Raw genomic sequence first — 20,267 nt, 5'->3', positions numbered from 1 at the left:
GGGCTCACAATATAGCAGAGAAAGCACTATGTAGTACCTGAGATGCTGGCACAATGGCTGCCTATCTATGCAAGTGTGTTAATCACTCTACATTTGAGACTATGTTCCTGTCAGATTGCTTGTAACACCTTTTAGATTGTCACTGATCTTCAGTGTATTTTGAGATGCATTCCAGGGAGCTTGCCCTCCTCTCCTCCCACTCCAGAATAATTGCTATAATAGTGTAAAATGTAAGCTTAAAGATCTCGCCAAGAGCCATGCTATGTGGTGACCCAAGAGTCCCCATTCTTTTTTGCATCACAGCTAGTTGGAAAATGCAGTATCTTCAGTTCATTTTCTATTGTGTGGTCAAATCTTCATCTAAATACTTCTCTTCATTAAAGTAGGAGACAACTTTATCACGGTGTAAATTATTTGTATTACTACAGAAACTCAAGTTTCTCAACTCATCTCCCAAGTTTTCCTCATGCTATAAGAAACAAAATAGACCAACTAGCTTATTTTAATCTCTCTGAAAATAACTCAGCGATTTAACAATTAGCACACGAGCTTATAATTACTCGCAGTAAACATGCGATTAATGTATGTATTGGCTTACTCGGCACTTATGTGCGCACACGTCCCCTCGGGCTGGCGGTCTGGGGCCCCTTGTGTAGTTCCACGCCACACCGCAGGGGGAAGACGCGGCCCTTCCTCACGCCCGCTTGGCAACCCGGCTCCTCTCTCTGTCAGACCCGACCAAGTCTCTAGGAAGTTGGGGAGGCCATAGAGACGGAGGCCTTGGGCCCAGGCTTCCTTTCTTAAAAGACTGTCAAAAAAAAAAAAAAAAAACAAAGAAGACTGTCGCTTGTGATGCGCTAGTGGAAAGCATATTATAATTCTGTAAACCCGCGCGCCAGAAGGCTGCCTGGGCCTGGCTCCAGCGAGACCCCGCATTTTCTCCCCCCGCGCCGGCGCAGAAGGTGCGCTCCCGTCCGCCCGGCCCGACCCGGAAGTCGCCGCGCGCCGCGCTCGCCCGTCGGACTGGGGATACCCGGCTGTCCCGAGTCCTGGGGCCTGCCGTGTCCTCCTTCCTCGGTCCCTTCTGGCCCATGGGTCTCCATGGCGACGGCGGGGGCCCGGCCGGGGGGCGGGCAGCCCGAGCGGGGCCGCGGCGCTCTGGGGGCCTCCGCGGTGGCGTCGCCGTGTTCGCCGCTGTGGCTGCCGTGTTCACCCTCACGCTGCCCCCCTCGGTGCCGGGGGGCGACTCGGGTAACGTACTCTCAGGGTCGTGCCTCCTGCCCCCCACCTCTGGTCCGCACTGTTCCCACGAGGTCTGGTCAGCTCGACCCCTCCATCCACCCGCCGGGGACCCCGCAGGGTTTCGCGTTCCAGAAACAACCTGTGTTTCCATTCGTGTAATTTTTCTGTAATTCTGGTCTCTTTAGTTCTCAGGCTTTCGAGACGGGGCTGGTTGGTTTCGCCTGATGGGACTTACCGACCTCTCTCTCCACTTCTCCGATCATTTTCCTGGACCTGAGTTTTTGCTTTCCATTCCTTTTTAGTCCACAAACATTACTTACTGAGTGCTTATCGTGTTCCAGACAAAAGGACTAACAGGAGTGGTGGACAGGTGTCTTGGAGAGTGTTGTAATGCGGGCAGAGACAATACTACTGAATAGCCAGCAACATATTAGGTGGGGAGAATTTAGTGGAGACAGAAAGAGGGAAATGTGATTGACAGTGGGGTAGGCAGTGGCTCCATCAGAATGGCTAGTTGGGAAAGGCCTCTGAGGAGGTGATATTTTAGTTGAAACCTGAATGTTGAAAAGGAACCAGCCTTGCAGACTATTTGCGGGAGAACGCCTGAAAGGGTGGAAGCCAGTTGCGGCTTAAAGCTGCTTCTATTGAAAAGCGTGACCCGTGGGCCATTTAAATCACATGAATAATCGTTATGTATTTGGGATGAGAGGCAAGATGCAGGCTTTGTTTTGCTGCCAAATTGACTAATAATGCCTAATAATGGTCCGTAATTTTGTTAGAATGGTGCTGTAAATTTGGGTCATGAATGTATAGACTGAAAAAAAACTGAGTGCCCTAGTTCCTGCATAACAAAATACCCCCAAAGTGAGTGGCTTAAAACAAAAAACGTTTACTAGTTCACATTTTCTGTTGATCAGGAATCTGGGTGCAGTTTAAGTGGGTGCTTTTAGGACAAGGTTGCTGTCGTGGTATGGGGTAGGGCTGCAGTCCTCTCAGGGTTCATCTTAGCGAGGATTAACTTCTAAACCCCATCCAGCTCTTTGCCAAACGGGTTTCTCTGTAAGCTGACTTTTGTCAAGAGAAAGAGATGGCACCTCTGCCTGACAACTCTGTCATTTCGTAACCTGATCTTGGAAGTGACAGACCACTGCCCTGTTTTATTCTTGGAAATGAGTCAATATGTCAGACCACATTCAAGGGCGAGAGGATTACACAGTGAGAATACTGGAGTTGGGAAGCTTTGGAGGCCATCTTCAAGGCTGCCTACCACATTGGGGATCCTTGATGTTCCTTTTACACGTCATTACCTTGACTCTTTCTTTCAGGTCCTATTGAACAAATAGGAGCAATGTTTCATTAGTATAGTGGGGAACGGAGTTACCGTATTTCTAAGGGTTATACTAAATAATAGAAATAGCTTTATAGTTGTGAGAGTTTTGACATTGGAGAGCATTATTACTCAGAGGTTGAGTAGTTCTGTAACTTTCAGGAAAATCATTGACAGTTCTTTACCATGGTTGTTTGAGCCTGAAGGACGGGATTAGGATGAATAATAATAATACTTACTGAGTACTTACTACGTGCCAGTGCTTTACGTGAATTATTTTAATCCTCCCAGCTACTACCCTGTGAGGTAGGTACTATCAATTTCTTTATTTTATAGATGACAAAACGGTTAAGCTGTGTCCAGAATCACACAGCTAGAAAGTAGAGGCCGTCAAGGAAAGAAACCAAGTAGACTGACTTTAGAACATGCTCTCTTAACCAACCTGTGCTCTAAAGTCTTTGTTAAATCTGTCATCACGTGTTTAGTGATAAAGTCTATTTAAAATTTACAGTTGTGTTACGGAGCCCAAGCTTGGTCTGCTCACCACATGACAGGCCAATAAATCGAGAGATGTGTTGTTAGAGCAAGGAATAACCGCTTGAATCGGAAAGCTAGCAGACCGAGAAGATGGCTGACTAGTGTTTCAAAAAACATCTTCCCTCAATCCAAATTTGAGCTTCTTTTATACAGATGGGGAGGAGGAGGGGGCCCACTGCAGTGCCAGCCAATGGCTGAGCGGGCTGCTACAGCTCACACCTGTCCCGCCCCTATTACAGCTGTTGCCTTGTTTTTATTAATACTGTCTTTTTTCCCCAAAAGAATAAAGTTATCTATTCACTTTGAGTTATCAGACTTTTTAGGCATTGTGACTTGTTTAGTTTGACGCTGAATAGTGGTTGCTTCTAATAGTTTTATGTTCATTTTTGGGAGTGATAAACTGTTTTCCAAGTGTTGCCAGTAAAATTTGTATAATCATGTCTGATGATTTTGTTTATATGTTGAATGTACTGTTCTCTTAGAATTTTGTGTTTATGAAAATTTTTTTTACCAATAAACAGAACACATCTCAAAACCAACATAAAGCATGTATTCTTCTTCCTGATAAGTCTTAAATTATACTCCATGAATCCATCGCATTGTGTGGCCTTGCCAAAATTTGTTTTTTGCACTGCTTGATACACATAGTTGATTTATGGGCAGGAGCACTCCTGGTCCTGTAGAGGAAAGGGTAGGAATCTAGCCTTCACTTCTATTTGTTATCCTTGGGAAAAATAAATTAGCTTATATATGTGTTTATATATTTTTAAGATACTGTCTTTAACACACTTGATATATGACAATATAATTTTATAATTAATATAAAAAGTATAATACGGAGGGAGCTGGGTTTTGTAAAGGTGAAGCTTCTGCTAACAACTCTGAGCTTGCCACCCATTTGTGTCCCAGATGAAAAAGCTGTGGTTCTCAAACTTGAATGTACTGGAGAATTGCCTGGGAAACTTGGGCCCCAATGCCAGAGGGTTTAGTGTAGGTAGATTTGGGTTATGGTCAAGAAATCTTCATTTTAAAAAGGCATCTGGGTAATTCTGATGCAGGTTGTAGTAGGACTTAACATTTGAGGCAACCCTAGTGTAAAGGGTTGAGGGAAAGCAAGCACCCTTTTATCATATTTACTTTCTCTTTTGTATCATATTCAATTTTAAGAGTCATGTTTAGCTTTTTATCAAGGGTGCATTCATAGACTTTGAATAGTAGCATCTTTTCTATTTATATTTTAGTTTCACATTTGATAAGAGTTGGTGATGGAGGTTAGTCACATTCCAGATTCATCTTCTTACCGACAACTCCAGCAAAGAATAACAGCATATTGACTTTTCAGTGGTAAAAGGAAATTAGAGAAAACAGGCTATTTTTCTTAATGTTGAATGTAATTCTAAGTACATTTTAAATGGAGGAGAATGAATAGCAACCTTGGAAATCTGAACTGAACTGTGCTTCATAGCACCCACAGAAATATAAAAACCAAAAATTGATTAAAACCATTTGGGACTGAAGACATAAAGAGCAAACCCATTCTAGAGTAAAACTATGAAATACTATAAAATACTGGTAACAGCTACAAAGGGAGGAGTTATTTTAAACATTTTAAAACCATAAACAATTTCTTTATGTAAGATACAAGAAGGGCCTTTGGCTTGTAAGATGCTCTTGAATATCTCCAGTAAACGTCAAAGATGTCCTTAAGTAAATGACTTAAGTGAGCAGTATCTGTCTTTGGTGCCCTCGGGATTTCTGTGAAGTGAGCAGTCATTCAACCTGAGATGGGGGTGTCTTGAGTAGCAAGGATGACAACGTGATAGGTCTTTTTGTCAGTCTCTAGGGGCGGGGCTTTTCTGTGTGGCACGAGGAGGGAGAGGTGCTGATGTCTTGACAGAACCCTGAAATGGATAGGATATTTTCAACTTAGTGGAAAAGACAAATGAGAACAACTAACCAGAATAAAAGGCAATCTAAGTGCTAAATAGAGAGGTTCCAGCAGGTTCTATGGAGGAGGAGGAAGTGATTCATTCTGATGGGTGAAGCTGGGGAAGGGTATGTGTAAGGAAAGGTGTCACTGAGAAGGTAGCAACTGAACTAGGCCTTGATGGATTTAGGAGAGAATGCTGGATGAGAAAATGAGTGGTAAGAGGTGCAAAAGAGGACCATTCAGAGGAACAGTGGGTAGTCAGATCTGACAAAGGTGAGCATAGGTTTCATGGACATAAGCCTTGGAAGGGGACCTGGAAGCCATAGAGGGCTTGCATGTCACGCTGAGGAATCAACTTCATTCAGTACACAGAGAGCAGCCATTGAGCAGTTTTAGTCTAAGGAAACAATCTGACCTCTGGGGAGTGGGGATGGCAGTAATTAGTGATTTCAGTAGGAAGATGAATTGGAATAAAACGTTGGTCAAAGCTATCGCTGTAGCCCAGGCCGGAGAGAGGAAGGGTCTAAAATACGGTCAGGGCAGTAGAAATGAAGAGTACTGATATCCACTGAAGGATAGAAAATGGACATTAATACATTTCCCAATAGATAATAGTACTTTCATAAATCATCAATTAATATTGATTGATTTATTACACTGTACTGTATTAAGTGTATAGGGATAATCAGAAATAGTCCCTGTGCTCTGGATACTTAAAGTATTAACAAATAAGCACTGAATTACTACATCATAATTTTAGAAGTAATTACTAATGGTGAGGAACTACAAAGAACTATGTAAATAATATGATTTATTGGTTTGACAAAAATGTACTTTGGTAGTCAAAGCTTACCAAAATAACCTGGAGTTAATAAACATTTGGCAATTGTTTAAAGATATCCAACATAATTAATGTAGAGAATGTATCCAAATGTCAGTTTAGGGCAGAATGGCACATTTTATAGACTGTTCAAATCTCCAGTGTCTGCACATTTTACATATCATAAGGTTGCATCTTTACCGACAGTTCTGTACTAAATTCTTGAGGGATAATACAGCATTTTACACTAATGCTCTGTAAGAGTTTTTTTATATTTGCAAGGGTAGACGACTTTCAGGAGGGAAAGTAGGCATATTTTTAAAATTGAAGGATAGTTGATCTATAATGTGTTAGTTTCTGGTGTACAGCAAAGTGATTCAGTTATACATATTACATATTCTTCATTATAGGTTATTACAAGATATTGAACATGGTTCCCTATGCTATACAGTAGGACCTTCTTTAAAATAAGCATTTTTAGAAACTAGAATTCACATATATTTACACTGACCAGTTATTAAAAACTAACAAAGGTAGTTTGTTCAGTAATACCTAAGGGAGAACATATTCTGAGACTATTTCATGCTGTTAAATCTCCACAGATTTACAGTTTTATCCAGTCAAATTAATGCAAAACCCCAATGCAAGCATTTGGATTTTGAAAACTTTGGAGGAGTGTCATTTTCTAATAGTAATTATTGGTTTTCCATTATTTTTTCACAGGGGAACTGATCACAGCCGCACATGAGCTTGGAGTAAGTATTAGTTTTATTGTTTAATCAATGCTCTCATTAACAGTTTTAGGAATTAAGAAAGTTTAATTAAGCATGGAGTAAAGTAGATTAATTTATTTTCAAACCCCAGTTTTTAGTAACTTATAAGTACAGTACATGACAATTTACTTTAAGTTTTAAATCCAATTAAACTAAATCATAAAGCAAAGCCTTTACTATATATACAGTAGCTGGCTTATTATCACCCCAAATTTTGTATAAGCTATGGAGAATAAAATAAATCGGGTTAACAGTTTTAATAAGTTTATTATTTAATAAACTTTATTGTGGTGCATGATCCCTTTAGGCAAGACCTTAGGACTGTCGGCACGGTGGTAATCCGATAGCAGTGTGGTCTTTCAACTTACTAACCAATACGATATTTCAGAACCCGCTTTTTTTCAATAGCCTTTTAAATGACCCTAATGTACTGTGAACCCAGAGAACAAACTGCTTAAGAACTGACAATGAAATATGTCACCCTTTCTCTAGGTGACACACCATGTGATAGACCCTGCCAAATCCACTAAAGAAAATATTTATTTGTATTGGCACAAGAGGATTACAATAGAAAACCACTATTCAAACATTTAGTCATTGTCTCTTAATCTTTATACTTGCCTGAGAAAAGCGCTGCTTTTCAATTAAAGCCAGTGTGACTCTTCCTTTACTAGATGAAAACCTTCTGACTGTTGCTAATTTTCCCTTAGGTTGCCCATCCTCCTGGCTATCCTTTGTTCACTCTGGTGGCTAAACTGGCAATTATACTGTTTCCTTTTGGTTCGGTTGCCTACCGAGTCAATCTTCTGTGTGGCTTATTTGGAGCAGTAGCTGCAGCATTACTTTTTTTCACCGTTTTCAGGTAAAGTAGTTGATTAGTTAATTTTGACTAATTGGAGATGGCCCATGTACATACATTACAAAAAAAAAATCTTTTGTTGCTTGAATGGTTTTTCCTAATCACTCATGTGATTTCACTTTCTCAATTTACAGTAATTTCATATGCGTTTGACTGCTTAAATGATTACACAGTTGGTTCTGCTTCATACAACGGAGAGAAGGTGTCACCAGTTCATTATCACAGTTCTCTGGTTAGGCAGAACTAATAAGGTTTGTCATTTCAGGAAGATGCAGATGGGCCAGTTTAATTCAACAATATAAAGTTCATCTTTTGGTAAATGGTAAATATCAGTTACTCACAGTATTGCTGATGGGCAGCTGCCTATCAGGTCCAGAGCTAATACCTAATTATATTGTATTTTAAATATGCACATGTATACTTTTTGAAATGAGGCTGTTAACTAAGGAAATCAATTTGGGTTGTGGTTTTAGTAAGGTTTCACTTTGTTCCATTATTGCTGTAGGGAAGACAGGCGAATTAGACACTTCATGATGGAAGGCTTTCTTAGTTTGGAAGGCTATGCTGCTTTTAAAAAAAACAGGTCATTAGTTTAGGATATTGCTAAACACATTTGCCTTTGCTGTTTCTCTCTCCTTTGGTATTAACTCAGTCTAACTTATGCCTAAAAGGCTTATAGTCAAAAATACAAATTATTCTTCCTGCAAAGGGGAAACCAAGTTAAAACATTTCTTTCAAAAAGTATTGCAGATTTTATTATAAAAACAAATAATTTTTGTATGTAAATAGAGTATAATTTGAATAGACAATTTCAAATGTCATTTTTGGAGACTAATGTTTTTATTTACATTTGTCATATCACTGCCCTTTGACTAAATTCTTTGTAAATTCTCTTTTGATTATTTGTAGAAAGGTAAAAGTTACAATAATTATGGCTAAAGCTTACTATTAAATCTATTTGTAGAAAGCTTTCAGATTCAAAGTTGTAATTGTTGATCATTTACTAAACCTTAATCTGTATTATTTAATTTGTTTCTATTTTGGTCTTACAGGTTTTCAGTGATAGCCATATCTTCAAGTATGAAATGTTTAAAATAACATTTCTGCTTGGATTAATTAGTGTTATGAATACTTTCTCTTTCTAAATGATTAGAATAATCATTATTAGAATTGTTCCTTCTGATCCTTTATAATTAAGACTGTCATTTTCGTTGAGAGAAAAACTTTTTATTTTTAAATATCTAGGTTGAAATTTAGAACTTACCTGTCTTATTAAATGTATGAGTTTTCGCAAGACATTTAAGACAAAGACATTTTAAAGAAAACTAATACTTGTATTTGTTTTGTTAGTTCATCTGTATTTTAGATTATTTCTACAATATATACATATATTTAAATGCTGTAGCCAGCTCTTAAGCAAGTAAAGTGATTCGTTTTCTAAAACTTTTCCATGTTTTCCACTATATTAATTGTCAATGCCCTTCCACATAAAAACCACTGTAAATATCATATATAAAAATCTTTATCTTTCCAGAATCCGAATAGTTTGGGACAATAATTTTCCTTTGAATTGTCCACATTTTAAAATAGCTTTGATTAGTTATTATGCTTGATTATAATGGGTTTTAGATTAGCGCACAAGCCTGTGACCCTTTTCTTTTAATATACAGTCTTAATGATAAATTCGTATACTTGCTGACATATGTTTTAAATCAAAAACTCTTCATAGACTAAGTTGGATATTTGCATGCTTTTAGTAATCTAGTACTTCGGAAAAGTTGCTTTCTTTCTGAAAAGGGACCTGACAACATTATCTCTTACATACTTTTAATATGAAAATACTTCATTATTTTGAATACAAATAATTGACAAGGTACACGTCCTTTGGGAACAACCTAGTTCAAGTGGCAAATCTGTTTTGTCAAACAATAGCCACCCTTCAGGAAAGAGCAAGCCATCTCTATGGTAATAGGACTAACAGTAGCCTATTGATCCAGTGGAAGAAGACATTATACAATGTCAGCTGGCTTGTTACAATTTCATTTGTCGTATGACCTGAACCTAGCCTTTAAAACCTTCCTTCTGTGAATATAAGCCCAAGAGCAGGATGCGGTTTTTGTGCAGCCATTACAGTGACGGCTTTTTTCCTGTCCCAGTGTACAGTAAATGTATTCCTTCACAGGTTGACTCCTTCACCAGCACTCATTCAGGAGACATTTCACTACTTTATTCATTTGCCGACCAAGTCATCATTCCATTTTGTTGTTGAATATTGAAGGGTTTTGATCCAGGAGACAGCTGTATTCTTTCTTTCCCCCATCACTTAAGAGAACATTACTGTACATGTAGGATTAGTGCTGACTGGTGTGCAGGAAATTAATTCTTTTAACAGTTTTAGTTTTTTTTCAGGTATTTGTTCACGTAGCATTCACTATATTTAGCTCTTGGAGTGGGTATAAAGACCTTCTGTACCTTTTAAACAAAGATTGTATTTCAAAAGCAAATTTCTGTTTAAATATGTTGATGTAAAAAGCTCCATTTTTTCGGTAAACATGACTTAGATTGAAAGAACAATTTATTTGTTGTTTCCAATTACTTTGTAATTTTTGCTTTTCTTACATCTTGCTTTTAAAAGCCTTTAAGATGTCATTAACACTGCATATTTTGTCAGTCTTTCCTAATGGTTGGCAAGAGCTCTTTTATATTTGCTTTGCCCTAATGTAGAAAGCATATGAGTAAAACAGTACATTGAAAGCTGTGTCACTGTAGTTTATTGAATTAAAAATAGTAAGATTGTGGCAGTTGTTTCTGCATGTATTTATTTATGTATTGTCCCCTTCAGGGGTATTTTAAAGCATGCACTATGTTAAGGGAGTTTAATCTAATCTATTTCATTTATAGGAAAGAGTATTCATTTTATTAATATGTACATCTGTGCATTTGACTGTACTACAATTAGTGATTTAGAGAAACTGGGATTTTCTCTTTTAAGGCCAATGAAGTAAATGATTTTTTAGCTTGATAGTATGATATTTAAAATGTCATATTAGAAATTCACAAATCCTATTAATATAAAAATTTAAAAGTTATAGGTATGTAAATCACTAATAGGAACATCATTTAGCTTTCCTTAGTACTTGAATTTCAAAATTGTTTTCTAAGAAACCTCAAACTAGATCCTATATACTTAGTAAGGAAGGAGTACTGAAATCACTGTAGTTAATATCAACATGCTTACATTTCATATGTTCTGGTAACACTGAAATAGAATGGAGTCTGTTGATAGTATCATATAAAAATTCTTTACTTGAGGGAAGATTTAAATTGCTTATGATCTCAGGTGAGGGCATGTCTTGTATCATGTATTTTGATAGTTACAGGGCAGGGAATATATTTTCAACAGGCTTGAGAGTCAGCATATCCTTTTCAAGCTAGTATGGGCCAGATGGAACTATAGAAAAATTCATTGAACAATATTTGTTACACACTCATATGAATCGAAAGTAAAATTCTTTTAGTTTTTATAATCAAAATTCAGTGCTTACTTTAAAGAAAGTAAGACAAAGTTACTATTAAATAAACAGTTTTTCTAAAAGGCACTGTTTCAGGAAACTTGCATAAAAAAGCTTTCTAACACCATTAACATTGTACAGTAAGAAATCAGATCTCTTAATGTCAAGCAGGTTCCCTAGAATATATGAATATTAATTATAATTAAAGGTATCTTGAAACTATGCCTGCTTACTACAAAGAACTTACAACCAATTTCAGTGATATTTAAATATCTCCTGGAAGACTGTTTTGTGGCAGTATTTTATTGATGCATATTTTATTTTTTATAAGTTATGTATACCTAAACATTATGCCACTGCTAAAAATTAATTTTATTAAACTTTTGGAACAGGAACACTTGACTCTGAGCACTGTGTCTGCTGTTCTTATAGCTTCAGCTAAGATTCCATTCAATAAAAATCGAAAATTAAAATGCCATACCTTAGAGAACGTAGAATCTCCTGCTTAAGAGACATTTGGATTTTCCAGCTCAAAGAGTATTTTAGATTATTGCCATAGAGAATAATGTGAAGCTCTTCCTAATTTCAGAGGTAACTATGCATAAGTAACAAATAGTCACCAAGTTTTTGTAGTTGAAGAAGAATGCAAAGTACTGGAGTATTAATTTCTATTCAGGAGAATATCTGTCTTGATCCCTGGTTAGTTGATCATATATTTCTCTCATACTTGTATTAAAACTGCATTGACTCAGACTGGCTAAGCATATTAAGAGCTTGGTTCATTTGCATTTTCTTATAAGTAGAGGGACATATTAGGCTCAAATAGCATTTCGTTTTGAAGGGAAAAAAGCAGGGCAAAAACTCTTTTTTAAGACTGTAGAGTCTCTTCTGACAGCTAGTCAGAGTTAGAATTAGTTCAAGGAAATGTTAATAATGCATTGCCTGGCCTAATCCCTTTGATATCACCAGGTATCCTCCTGTTCATGGGTTAATTGCTTTAAAAGCGAAGGCAATATTCTGAGCGGTGGGCCGCTTCACCTTTTCACAGCTGTTACCATTGAGTGACAACTAAATCCCATGTGTAAGATGAGGAAGAGCTCAATCTCCAATTGGGAGAAAATTTATGTAAACCACAATCCCTTCAGAATGTGCGGAAGTCATAGACTTTCTTGATTTACTCTGCTTTTCCCAGAAAGCTCTATTGTTCACTTTCCTAAGTCCCATCAACCCTTTGTAGCAGAATATCACAGCGGCAGCAGATAGCTTGAAATATATAAATGCTATCATAGCTCTGATTAATAGCAGTGCTTATGAGTCAAGTCTGATAACAGTGCAGCTCTCCACTCAATTTCAGATACTGCTAATGGAATCTGTCTTCTCCAATTGTAATATGAGAAGGCCTAATTTGCCATGGAGCTTGGAGCTGTCACCAGTAGGGGATTGTGGGGTCAGATGGGAGCTGCCAGGTTTTTGCCCTGCAGCTTGTATCTCTCACTTTGAATAGAGCAGCCCCCTGCCTGCCAGTTAGCTGATAGGCCGCCGTGGGGTTTATGCCACTATATACAATAGGAAAGGGCTACATAGGCTGACTTTATAATTGTGAAGCTAGCTCATATTTCCACAGCTACTGTGCTGCATAATTTCTAATAAGTGGTTTTAACAAACGTCAGATTATGAAAAGTTTCCTCAATTACAGAAACTTATAAAACATTTAAATTGCTAAATCTGTTTCCTGCCGAGATTTTGCCACTGGAACTAGTCATCAGTCATTATGGCTATAATAATAAATGCATATATTTCTTAAAGTTACAAATAAAATTATAAACCATAACTCATATAGATTTGCTGCTTTTCAAAGCCATAAAAAGTAGAAAACAGTCTTAATGAATTGAAATATTACGATATACTTCATAACTTTGCATAATAAGACTACTTTCTATTAAATCTCTGTTGTTAGTGTTGCTGATGAAAGTAGTTTAATACCCTCATTCTGTTGATCTTAGTTATTTGGATCTTTTACGTTTACTTCATATACCTTTAGTGTATAACATTTTTTAAATTATGCAGCATTTTCTAAGTTTTCAGTTAAGAAGGACTTTGAGAATAATATGCTGGACTACACTTTTAACCAATTTCAGTTTTGCTACCGAATACAAAATACACTGTCAAGATGGAGTAATAAGCTAATCTTGAGGCTTTGTGTGTGTGCTTTTTTCTTTTCTTTTCTAAATTAATTTATTTGTTTATTTTTGGCTGTGTTGGGTCTTTGCTGCTGCGCGTGGGCTTTCTCTAGTTGCAGTGAGCAGGGCTACTCTTCGTTGTGGTGCGCGGGCTTCTCGCTGCGGTGGCTTCTCTTGTTGTGGAGCACGGGCTCTAGGCGCGCAGGCTTCAGTAGTTGTGGCTCGCGGGCTCTAGAGTGCAGGCTCAGTAGTTGTGGTGCACGGGCTTAGTTGCTCCAGGGCATGTGGGATCTTCCTGGACCAGGGCTTGAACCGTGTCCCCTGCATGGTCAGGCAGATTCTTAACCACTCTGCCACCAGGGAAGCCTAAGCCCTTGTGTGTTTTTAAAAATTTCAAACAAAATTGATGAAAATCTGTAATTTGGGAGTTATTTTAAGCTAGGCTGTACCTTAAGATATTGCCTCCCATGGTGCAAGTCATTTGGCATACTATGGAAACTTGGTAAAATGTAAAGTAAATGATGGTGATTCCTATAAAGCTCAGTTCATTGTTTTCCTTTTAGATATTTGGGTATAAGGTTGATGAGCTGTAATAAAGTGAATTGTTCTAAGCCTTGACTAGTTTCATCATTTATTGGTCAGTGAACAAATTTTAATTCTAATGGAAATTGTATAATTACATTTTATTTATGGAAGCTATTCATAATCTTGTTCCTTCCATTTCACTTGTGCCTTTTTCCTTTTCGAAGCCTTTTCCATTTTTTCCCCAAGTTTATTTAGTGGTTTTAAATCAGGAATAATACTTCGTATTTTTCCTTTCAGTGTACTGGTAGTTGATATTTATGTAGCTGAAAATTCAGGGTAGAACAGTTTTCTTCCTTTTGATAGAATCGCATGGAACAGAATAAACCTTGGTAGAATTTTACCTGGAGTGAAAGTAAATTTTTATAAAATATAGGAAAATGGGATTACTTGCAAATTTACTAAAGATGGAAATGTTTTACATTATTTTTTAGGTGCAGTGATGGTGGCTTCAGAGGTAGAACTTGAATATACCATGTCCTCAATTATTGATTTATGTTTATTAGGTCTAAACTTGAAAATGACAAGAAAAAATTTAGATTCTACTGCTCTCCAAATGCCCACTGACTATAATTTGCCCACCTGGAACATGTTAGCTACGCAATACGTATTTGTTGAAAGGGTCTTGAGTGAACTGCCACTCAATGAGAAAGGTTCAGCTGAAACTGAAAACCTTTCTTGTCAGTAGCTTAGCTTCCCAGTTTGACCATCTCCAGGTACATGGAAGAGAGAAATATATGGGTGTTGATTTTGTGCATGGGAGCCAGAGATAACATTTGTATAATCTTCATGAACAAGACCCAGAAAGATAAGAACCTGGGAGGACAGGGGCAGTAGATTTGCCACTAATTGTACCCTGCTTTACCATATGTGTTCCCTGTAATCCACTGTATTTTTTTAAAGTCGTGAATATGAGTTGACACTAATAATAATTTATTTAACAGTAATGCTCAGATGCTGCATTGTGGCCTTCCTACTCGATTCTACTCACTTCAAGTAGGAGTTTTCAGTGTTGAAGGAAAGTAGTGTACCCTCCATGTTGGGTTCTTTGCACACAAGTAACACTGAAGACAAATACATTCATGGATTTTATGAGGCATGTCAAATGTGTGTTCTGAAAGAATTTCAGGTTTCTGTTATTTGCCTTTTGATTGAGGGTTAGACAAACATGTGACTACACATGAAAATCAAATACTGTATAGCGGAAAGAAAAATATACCTTATCATCAATAGCAAACCTGTGTCAGTGGTGTAAATTGTAACCTCCTGATTGATCCATTGTGTCAACAGATGAATAGCATTCCATAAGTGAGAAAACTGCTGCACAGTCAGTACCTTTCTTAGGAATCTCATGTAGGCCTTACAGAATTCTGAGCCTCACATTTGTTAGGATGCTCTTAAAAGCATCACATAGTCCTTACCCTAGTGGAGAATTTCTGTCATTTGCATTTTCTGGGTGAAATTTTAAATACTTAACCACCTTTCCCATACTATCTGTCATACTCTTGGTATATCTTTTCTCAGTGACTGACCACTGTGATCTCCTGGAATGTGAACTACATGGTTTTAGTGTTAGCCCAAGTTAAAAATAATTAGGAAAATTTATTTACTGCCAATATACTACAAAATATATTTTATATATAACATATTTGTAAGATATTTATTTATATAAAACATACTTCAATGACTTTTAGGTTATTTGTTATTTTGAATCATCCGTATCATTACCTTACTCTGTTAATGTGAGACCTTGAAAATTAAGCATGCCTCTCTAATAGTGTAAAAACTTGATTTTGATTGTTAGCACGTGACTATCTTTTAAAATACAATGGTTGTTTTAGTAAACTTTCACAGTAATGTTTGAAGTGTGTGTTCTTCATATAGCCTTGTGAGACGTTATCTTTCTGTAAGTCAGGTTAGATTCTGAGAATATGTATTTCACTTGAAGAAGTGTCTCCCTTGATATCCTTCTATGAGGCTTTATGAGCCTCTAGATTGGGAATAGAAAACAGTTTTTTCTCATATTATATATAACTTATCACGAGGTGTTCTTTAGTTCAAGTGGAAAACAGTTTAGATTATTTTGCAATTTATTAGTGAGTTCTGCTGAAAACAGTTCTCATTTTATTCACAACCTCACTTGAATTTCCCTTTTTTTCCCCTCCAGCTTCCTATTAGTGTGGTTGAAGTAGGTTCATCAATTTCAGTAGAAAAATGTATGTCTTTTAATTTTAATGAGCTAATTTTAAGATGTCACTTTAGCATATTAAGGGTAAATAAATTCATTAATTCCTTAGTTGCTTTCTAAAAAAATAATAATTACTTAAGCATATTTATTTAAAAGAATGAAATGAAAATTGAAAGTAGGCCTCCTTGACTGCTAAGTGAAAACACAATGGTGTTTTTGATTATGCCAGTTTTCGTTGGGAAGAAAACCCTTCATACTTAGTCTACAGATAGATGACAATTGTTTATACTCCATCTGTACATTTGACTTTATGGATGATACCAAACAGCTCGTTTTGTGGACTCAGAACAACAAGTTCATTTAAAACTCATGTTTAAATAACAATATCAGATTAGATATTCCTTTCATATATTTTTGAAAGAAATATTGCTTAGCCAGAAATTTGGACTACCAATTCATGTACCAGCATTTATGCATAGTGTTTCACTCTACTTATATAATCTGACTCTGCCAAAAAATTACAAATATATGTTGTAGCCTTTTCAGGGGAAAAAAAATGTAGAATGTGTGTTCTGGTTAGAATTATTGCCCAAAAGAGTTAGATTACAACTAACTTGTTTAATCACCCATTTTGGGGAACCCTTCATCGAGAAGGCTCATAATTGGTCCAACTCATAACAAAGGCCCCAGCAATCAAAACAGATTATGGATTAATTAGAGGCTTTAAGAATTCAGTAGCCAACAAACACATGAAAGAATGCTCAACATCATTAATCATTAGAGAAATGCAAATCAAAACTACAATGAGATATCATCTCACACCGGTCAGAATGGCCATCATCAAAAAATCTACAAACAATAAATGCTGGAGAGGGTGTGGAGAAAAGGAAACCCTCTTACACTGTTGGTGGGAATGTAAATTGATACAGCCACTGTGGAGAACACTATGGAGGTTCCTTAAAAAACTAAAAACAACTACCATACGACCCAGCAATCCCATTACTGGGCATGTACCCTGAGAAAACCATAATTCAAAAAGAGTCATGTACCAAAATGTTCATTGCAGCTCTATTTACAATAGCCAGGACATGGAAGCAACCTAAGTGTCCATCAACAGATGAATGGATAAAGAAGATGTGGCACATATATACAATAGAATATTACTCAGCCATAAAAAGAAACAAAATTGAGTCGTTAATAGTGAGGTGGATGGACCTAGAGTCTGTCATACAGAGTGAAGTTAGTCAGAGAGAGAAAAACAAATACTGTATGCTAACATATATATATATATATATGGAATCTAAAAAAAAAAAAATGGTCATGAAGAACCTAGGGGCAAGACGGGAATAAACACACAGACCTACTAGAGAATGGACTTGAGGATACGAGGAGGGGGAAGGGTAAGCTGGGACAAAGTGAGAGAATGGCATGGACATATATACACTACCAAACGTAAAATAGATAGCTAGTGGGAAGCAGCTGCATAGCACAGGGAGATCAGGTCAGTGGTTTGTGACCACCTAGAGGGGTGGGATAGGGAGAGTGGGAGGGAGGGAGACACAAGAGGGAAGAGATATGGGGACATATGTATATGTATAACTGATTCACTTTGTTATAAAGTAGAAACTAACACACCATTGTAAAGCAGTTATGCTCTAATAAAGATGTTTTTATAAAAAAGGATTCAGTAGATTCATAGTATTCATAGAATTCATGCCATTTTTAAAAAAACTGATAAACAGATTTAAAACAGTGCTTGCTAAGTCATCTTTTCTTTTTAATTTATTTATTTATTACTTATTTGGCTGCATCAGGTCTTAGTTCCGGTATGCGGGATCTTTCGTTGCAGCGCGCAGGCTCTTTGTTGTGGTGCACAGGCTTCAGAGCACGCAGCCTCAGTAGTTGTGGCACGTGGGCTCTCTAGTTGTGGCACATGGGCTCCAGAGCGCATGGGCTCAGTAGTTGCAGAGCGTGCGCTTAGTTGCCCTGTGGCATATGGGATCTTAGTTCCCTGACCAGGGATTGAACCTGTGTCCCCTGCGTTGGAAGGTGGATTCTTAACCACTGGATCACCAGGGAAGTCCTGCTAAGTCATCTTATTTGCTTAAAATGTTTAAGACCAGATTCACCTACAGACATGTTTGTCAATGTGATTTTTGCAGCATCACTTAGATAAGTCTCTGCACATTTAATGTCTTTTTCTATCTCAAATTCACAGTGGCTTATTGATATGAAAGGTTCATTGATATTTGGCTCAAAAAGACATAAAATGGAAACTTTGAGGTATTTCGTTTGAAATTTCACAGAAGTTTGAGAAACTGTAAGGGATCTTCTTTACACATCAGTGTGAAAGGCAGTATGAGTAACTGTGAACCTTCCATATTTTATTTTTCCCTTTGAAATATTTGTGTTACAGACAAGGAATAAATCAAGTAATATGAAAAAAACTTTTAAAGTAAATTATTATTTCTATACTGTTACCAAAAGAATATTTAAACACTTGAATTAAAGTACAGAATGATGAAATGATTATTCCCTAGTTTCTGAAAGATATATCCATATGGACCTCACTTTATTTTAAAAAAATCAGCGTAACAAAATCAAAATGAATTTTTTAGTTCTTTTCCCTTAATCGCATTTGTTACTAAAACATCACTTTTATAACAGTAAAGGACAGCAATGATAAAGGACATGGTCCTTAAAAGAAACAAAATTTGCTCCACTACCAAAACATCTTTTCTTTCAATTTTTTACAATTAAAAGAGAATAATTTCTAAGTAATGGCATAAGCTATTTTATAAAGCATTCTTAGAGATGGTTGGACTTAGGTTGAGGTAATTAGAAACCATTGCTATTTGGATATTTGAAGAGCATTAAAAACTGAAGATAAAGTATATCTGAAATTATATATATATATAAACATTTAGTTTTCAGAAAATCATATAGCTTTTCTATATGGGATACACAAATACACATATATGTAAAGTGCAATATACTTTTACCTTTTAAAAAGTGCTAAAATGCTGACATGGCTATCTAGTGGTATCAGTAATCCAAAAATAATTCTCTTGGAGAGTTTTAAGTTCCTCACATCTGGTTTCCTTCCTATGTTTTGATTAGGTTACAGTTAAAATATTCTATGCCTCAGAAATACAGAAAAATCTGCCTATTCAGTACCCATTTAATATGTTTAATTTAATGAGAATCGCGAGATGGAGCAACTACCCTAGTCTTGGTGAAAGCACTTTCGGGAAAACTTCTTGGAAAGGTGACGCCCGTATTGAGTTGTACACAATGAGTGGCAGTGGCCAAGTGAAGGCAGAACCATGTTCCAGATACAGAGAACCTCCTGTGCAGAGAAACCCAGAGGTGGAGGAGAAAGAGCCTGTGAGCACAGGGACTTAACAAGTCATTCAGTGTTGCTGGAGCACAGCTCGAAATGGGTTATGTCAGAAATGAAGCTACAGGTGGACTGAGACCAGATCACGAAAATCCTTGTCTATTGTCATGGGGAGCTTGGAATATGCTTGATAGTCAAAGAGGAATCCTTAAAGGGTTGGAGGCAGAAAAGTTCAACATCAGATATGCTTGAGGTCCCTCACTCTGGTGGCAGTGGTGGGCCTAGCACTGGAAGCAGGCAGCACGCAAAGCTGCAGTATTGGTGTGAACCTGAGGTGTGGATTCAGATGAGCTGAACTAGGGCAGTGGTGATGTGGGTGGAGAGAAGAGCGTGAGTTTTTAAAATGTTGATGAAGTACAGTTGGCAGGATGTGATATGTTTTGCAGGGAGAAGGGGAGAGGAGCTCTGATGATGACTCGTAAGTCTCTTAACTTAGATTACTAAACGAGGAAGATAATGAAATTTACTAAGATAGAGAACACGGGAGCAGGAATTATTTCAGGGAGGGGGATGAGAAATCAGTTTTGCATGTACGGACACTGAGGTTCTATGGAATGTCCAGAGTTGGGGTGGCTTTGTGGTGAGGGTACAACAGTAAGTTGGGGATAAGGTAAGTTCAACACTAAGGGAGAGGCATTTCTGGAGACATTTGGTTCCTTTAGTTTGTAGCTGGCAGGTGAAATCAAGATGGTGAATAAAGTCACCCAGGTAGAGCAGAGTGAGAACAATGTCCTGAGAAAGAAATCTTGGGAAACGCTGGCTTTAAAGGAGTTAAATGCAAGAAGAGGAGCCATTTGGAGAAAACACATAAGGAAGATCCAGAGCCATAGAAGGAAACCCAGAGGATGTGAGGTCCAGATGTCAACTCAATGAGTGTGGCTGTGGGAGTGACCCAGGGCAGCAGAGGGGTCCCCAGA

At 37.3% G+C, this 20,267-nt stretch overlaps 1 protein-coding gene across 1 annotated transcript in view; it reads left to right on the top strand.

Moving 5' to 3' along the window:
• Window positions 1–1,002: 1,002 nt before the first annotated feature.
• TMEM260 (transmembrane protein 260) overlaps window positions 1,003–20,267 on the top strand; it is a 58,869-nt gene continuing 39,604 nt past the window's right edge. Inside the window, exons 1-3 of the mRNA XM_065871864.1 lie at window positions 1,003–1,251; window positions 6,580–6,611; window positions 7,340–7,491. Of these exons, the coding sequence (XP_065727936.1) occupies window positions 1,092–1,251; window positions 6,580–6,611; window positions 7,340–7,491 (344 nt within the window). The 5' untranslated portion in view covers window positions 1,003–1,091. The remainder of the gene's footprint in view (window positions 1,252–6,579; window positions 6,612–7,339; window positions 7,492–20,267) is intronic.

This window comes from Phocoena phocoena, chromosome 2 (genome assembly GCF_963924675.1).
Source record: "Phocoena phocoena chromosome 2, mPhoPho1.1, whole genome shotgun sequence".
NCBI classification, from domain to species: Eukaryota; Metazoa; Chordata; class Mammalia; order Artiodactyla; family Phocoenidae; genus Phocoena; species Phocoena phocoena.
This window is presented reverse-complemented; position numbering and strand designations above follow the sequence as displayed.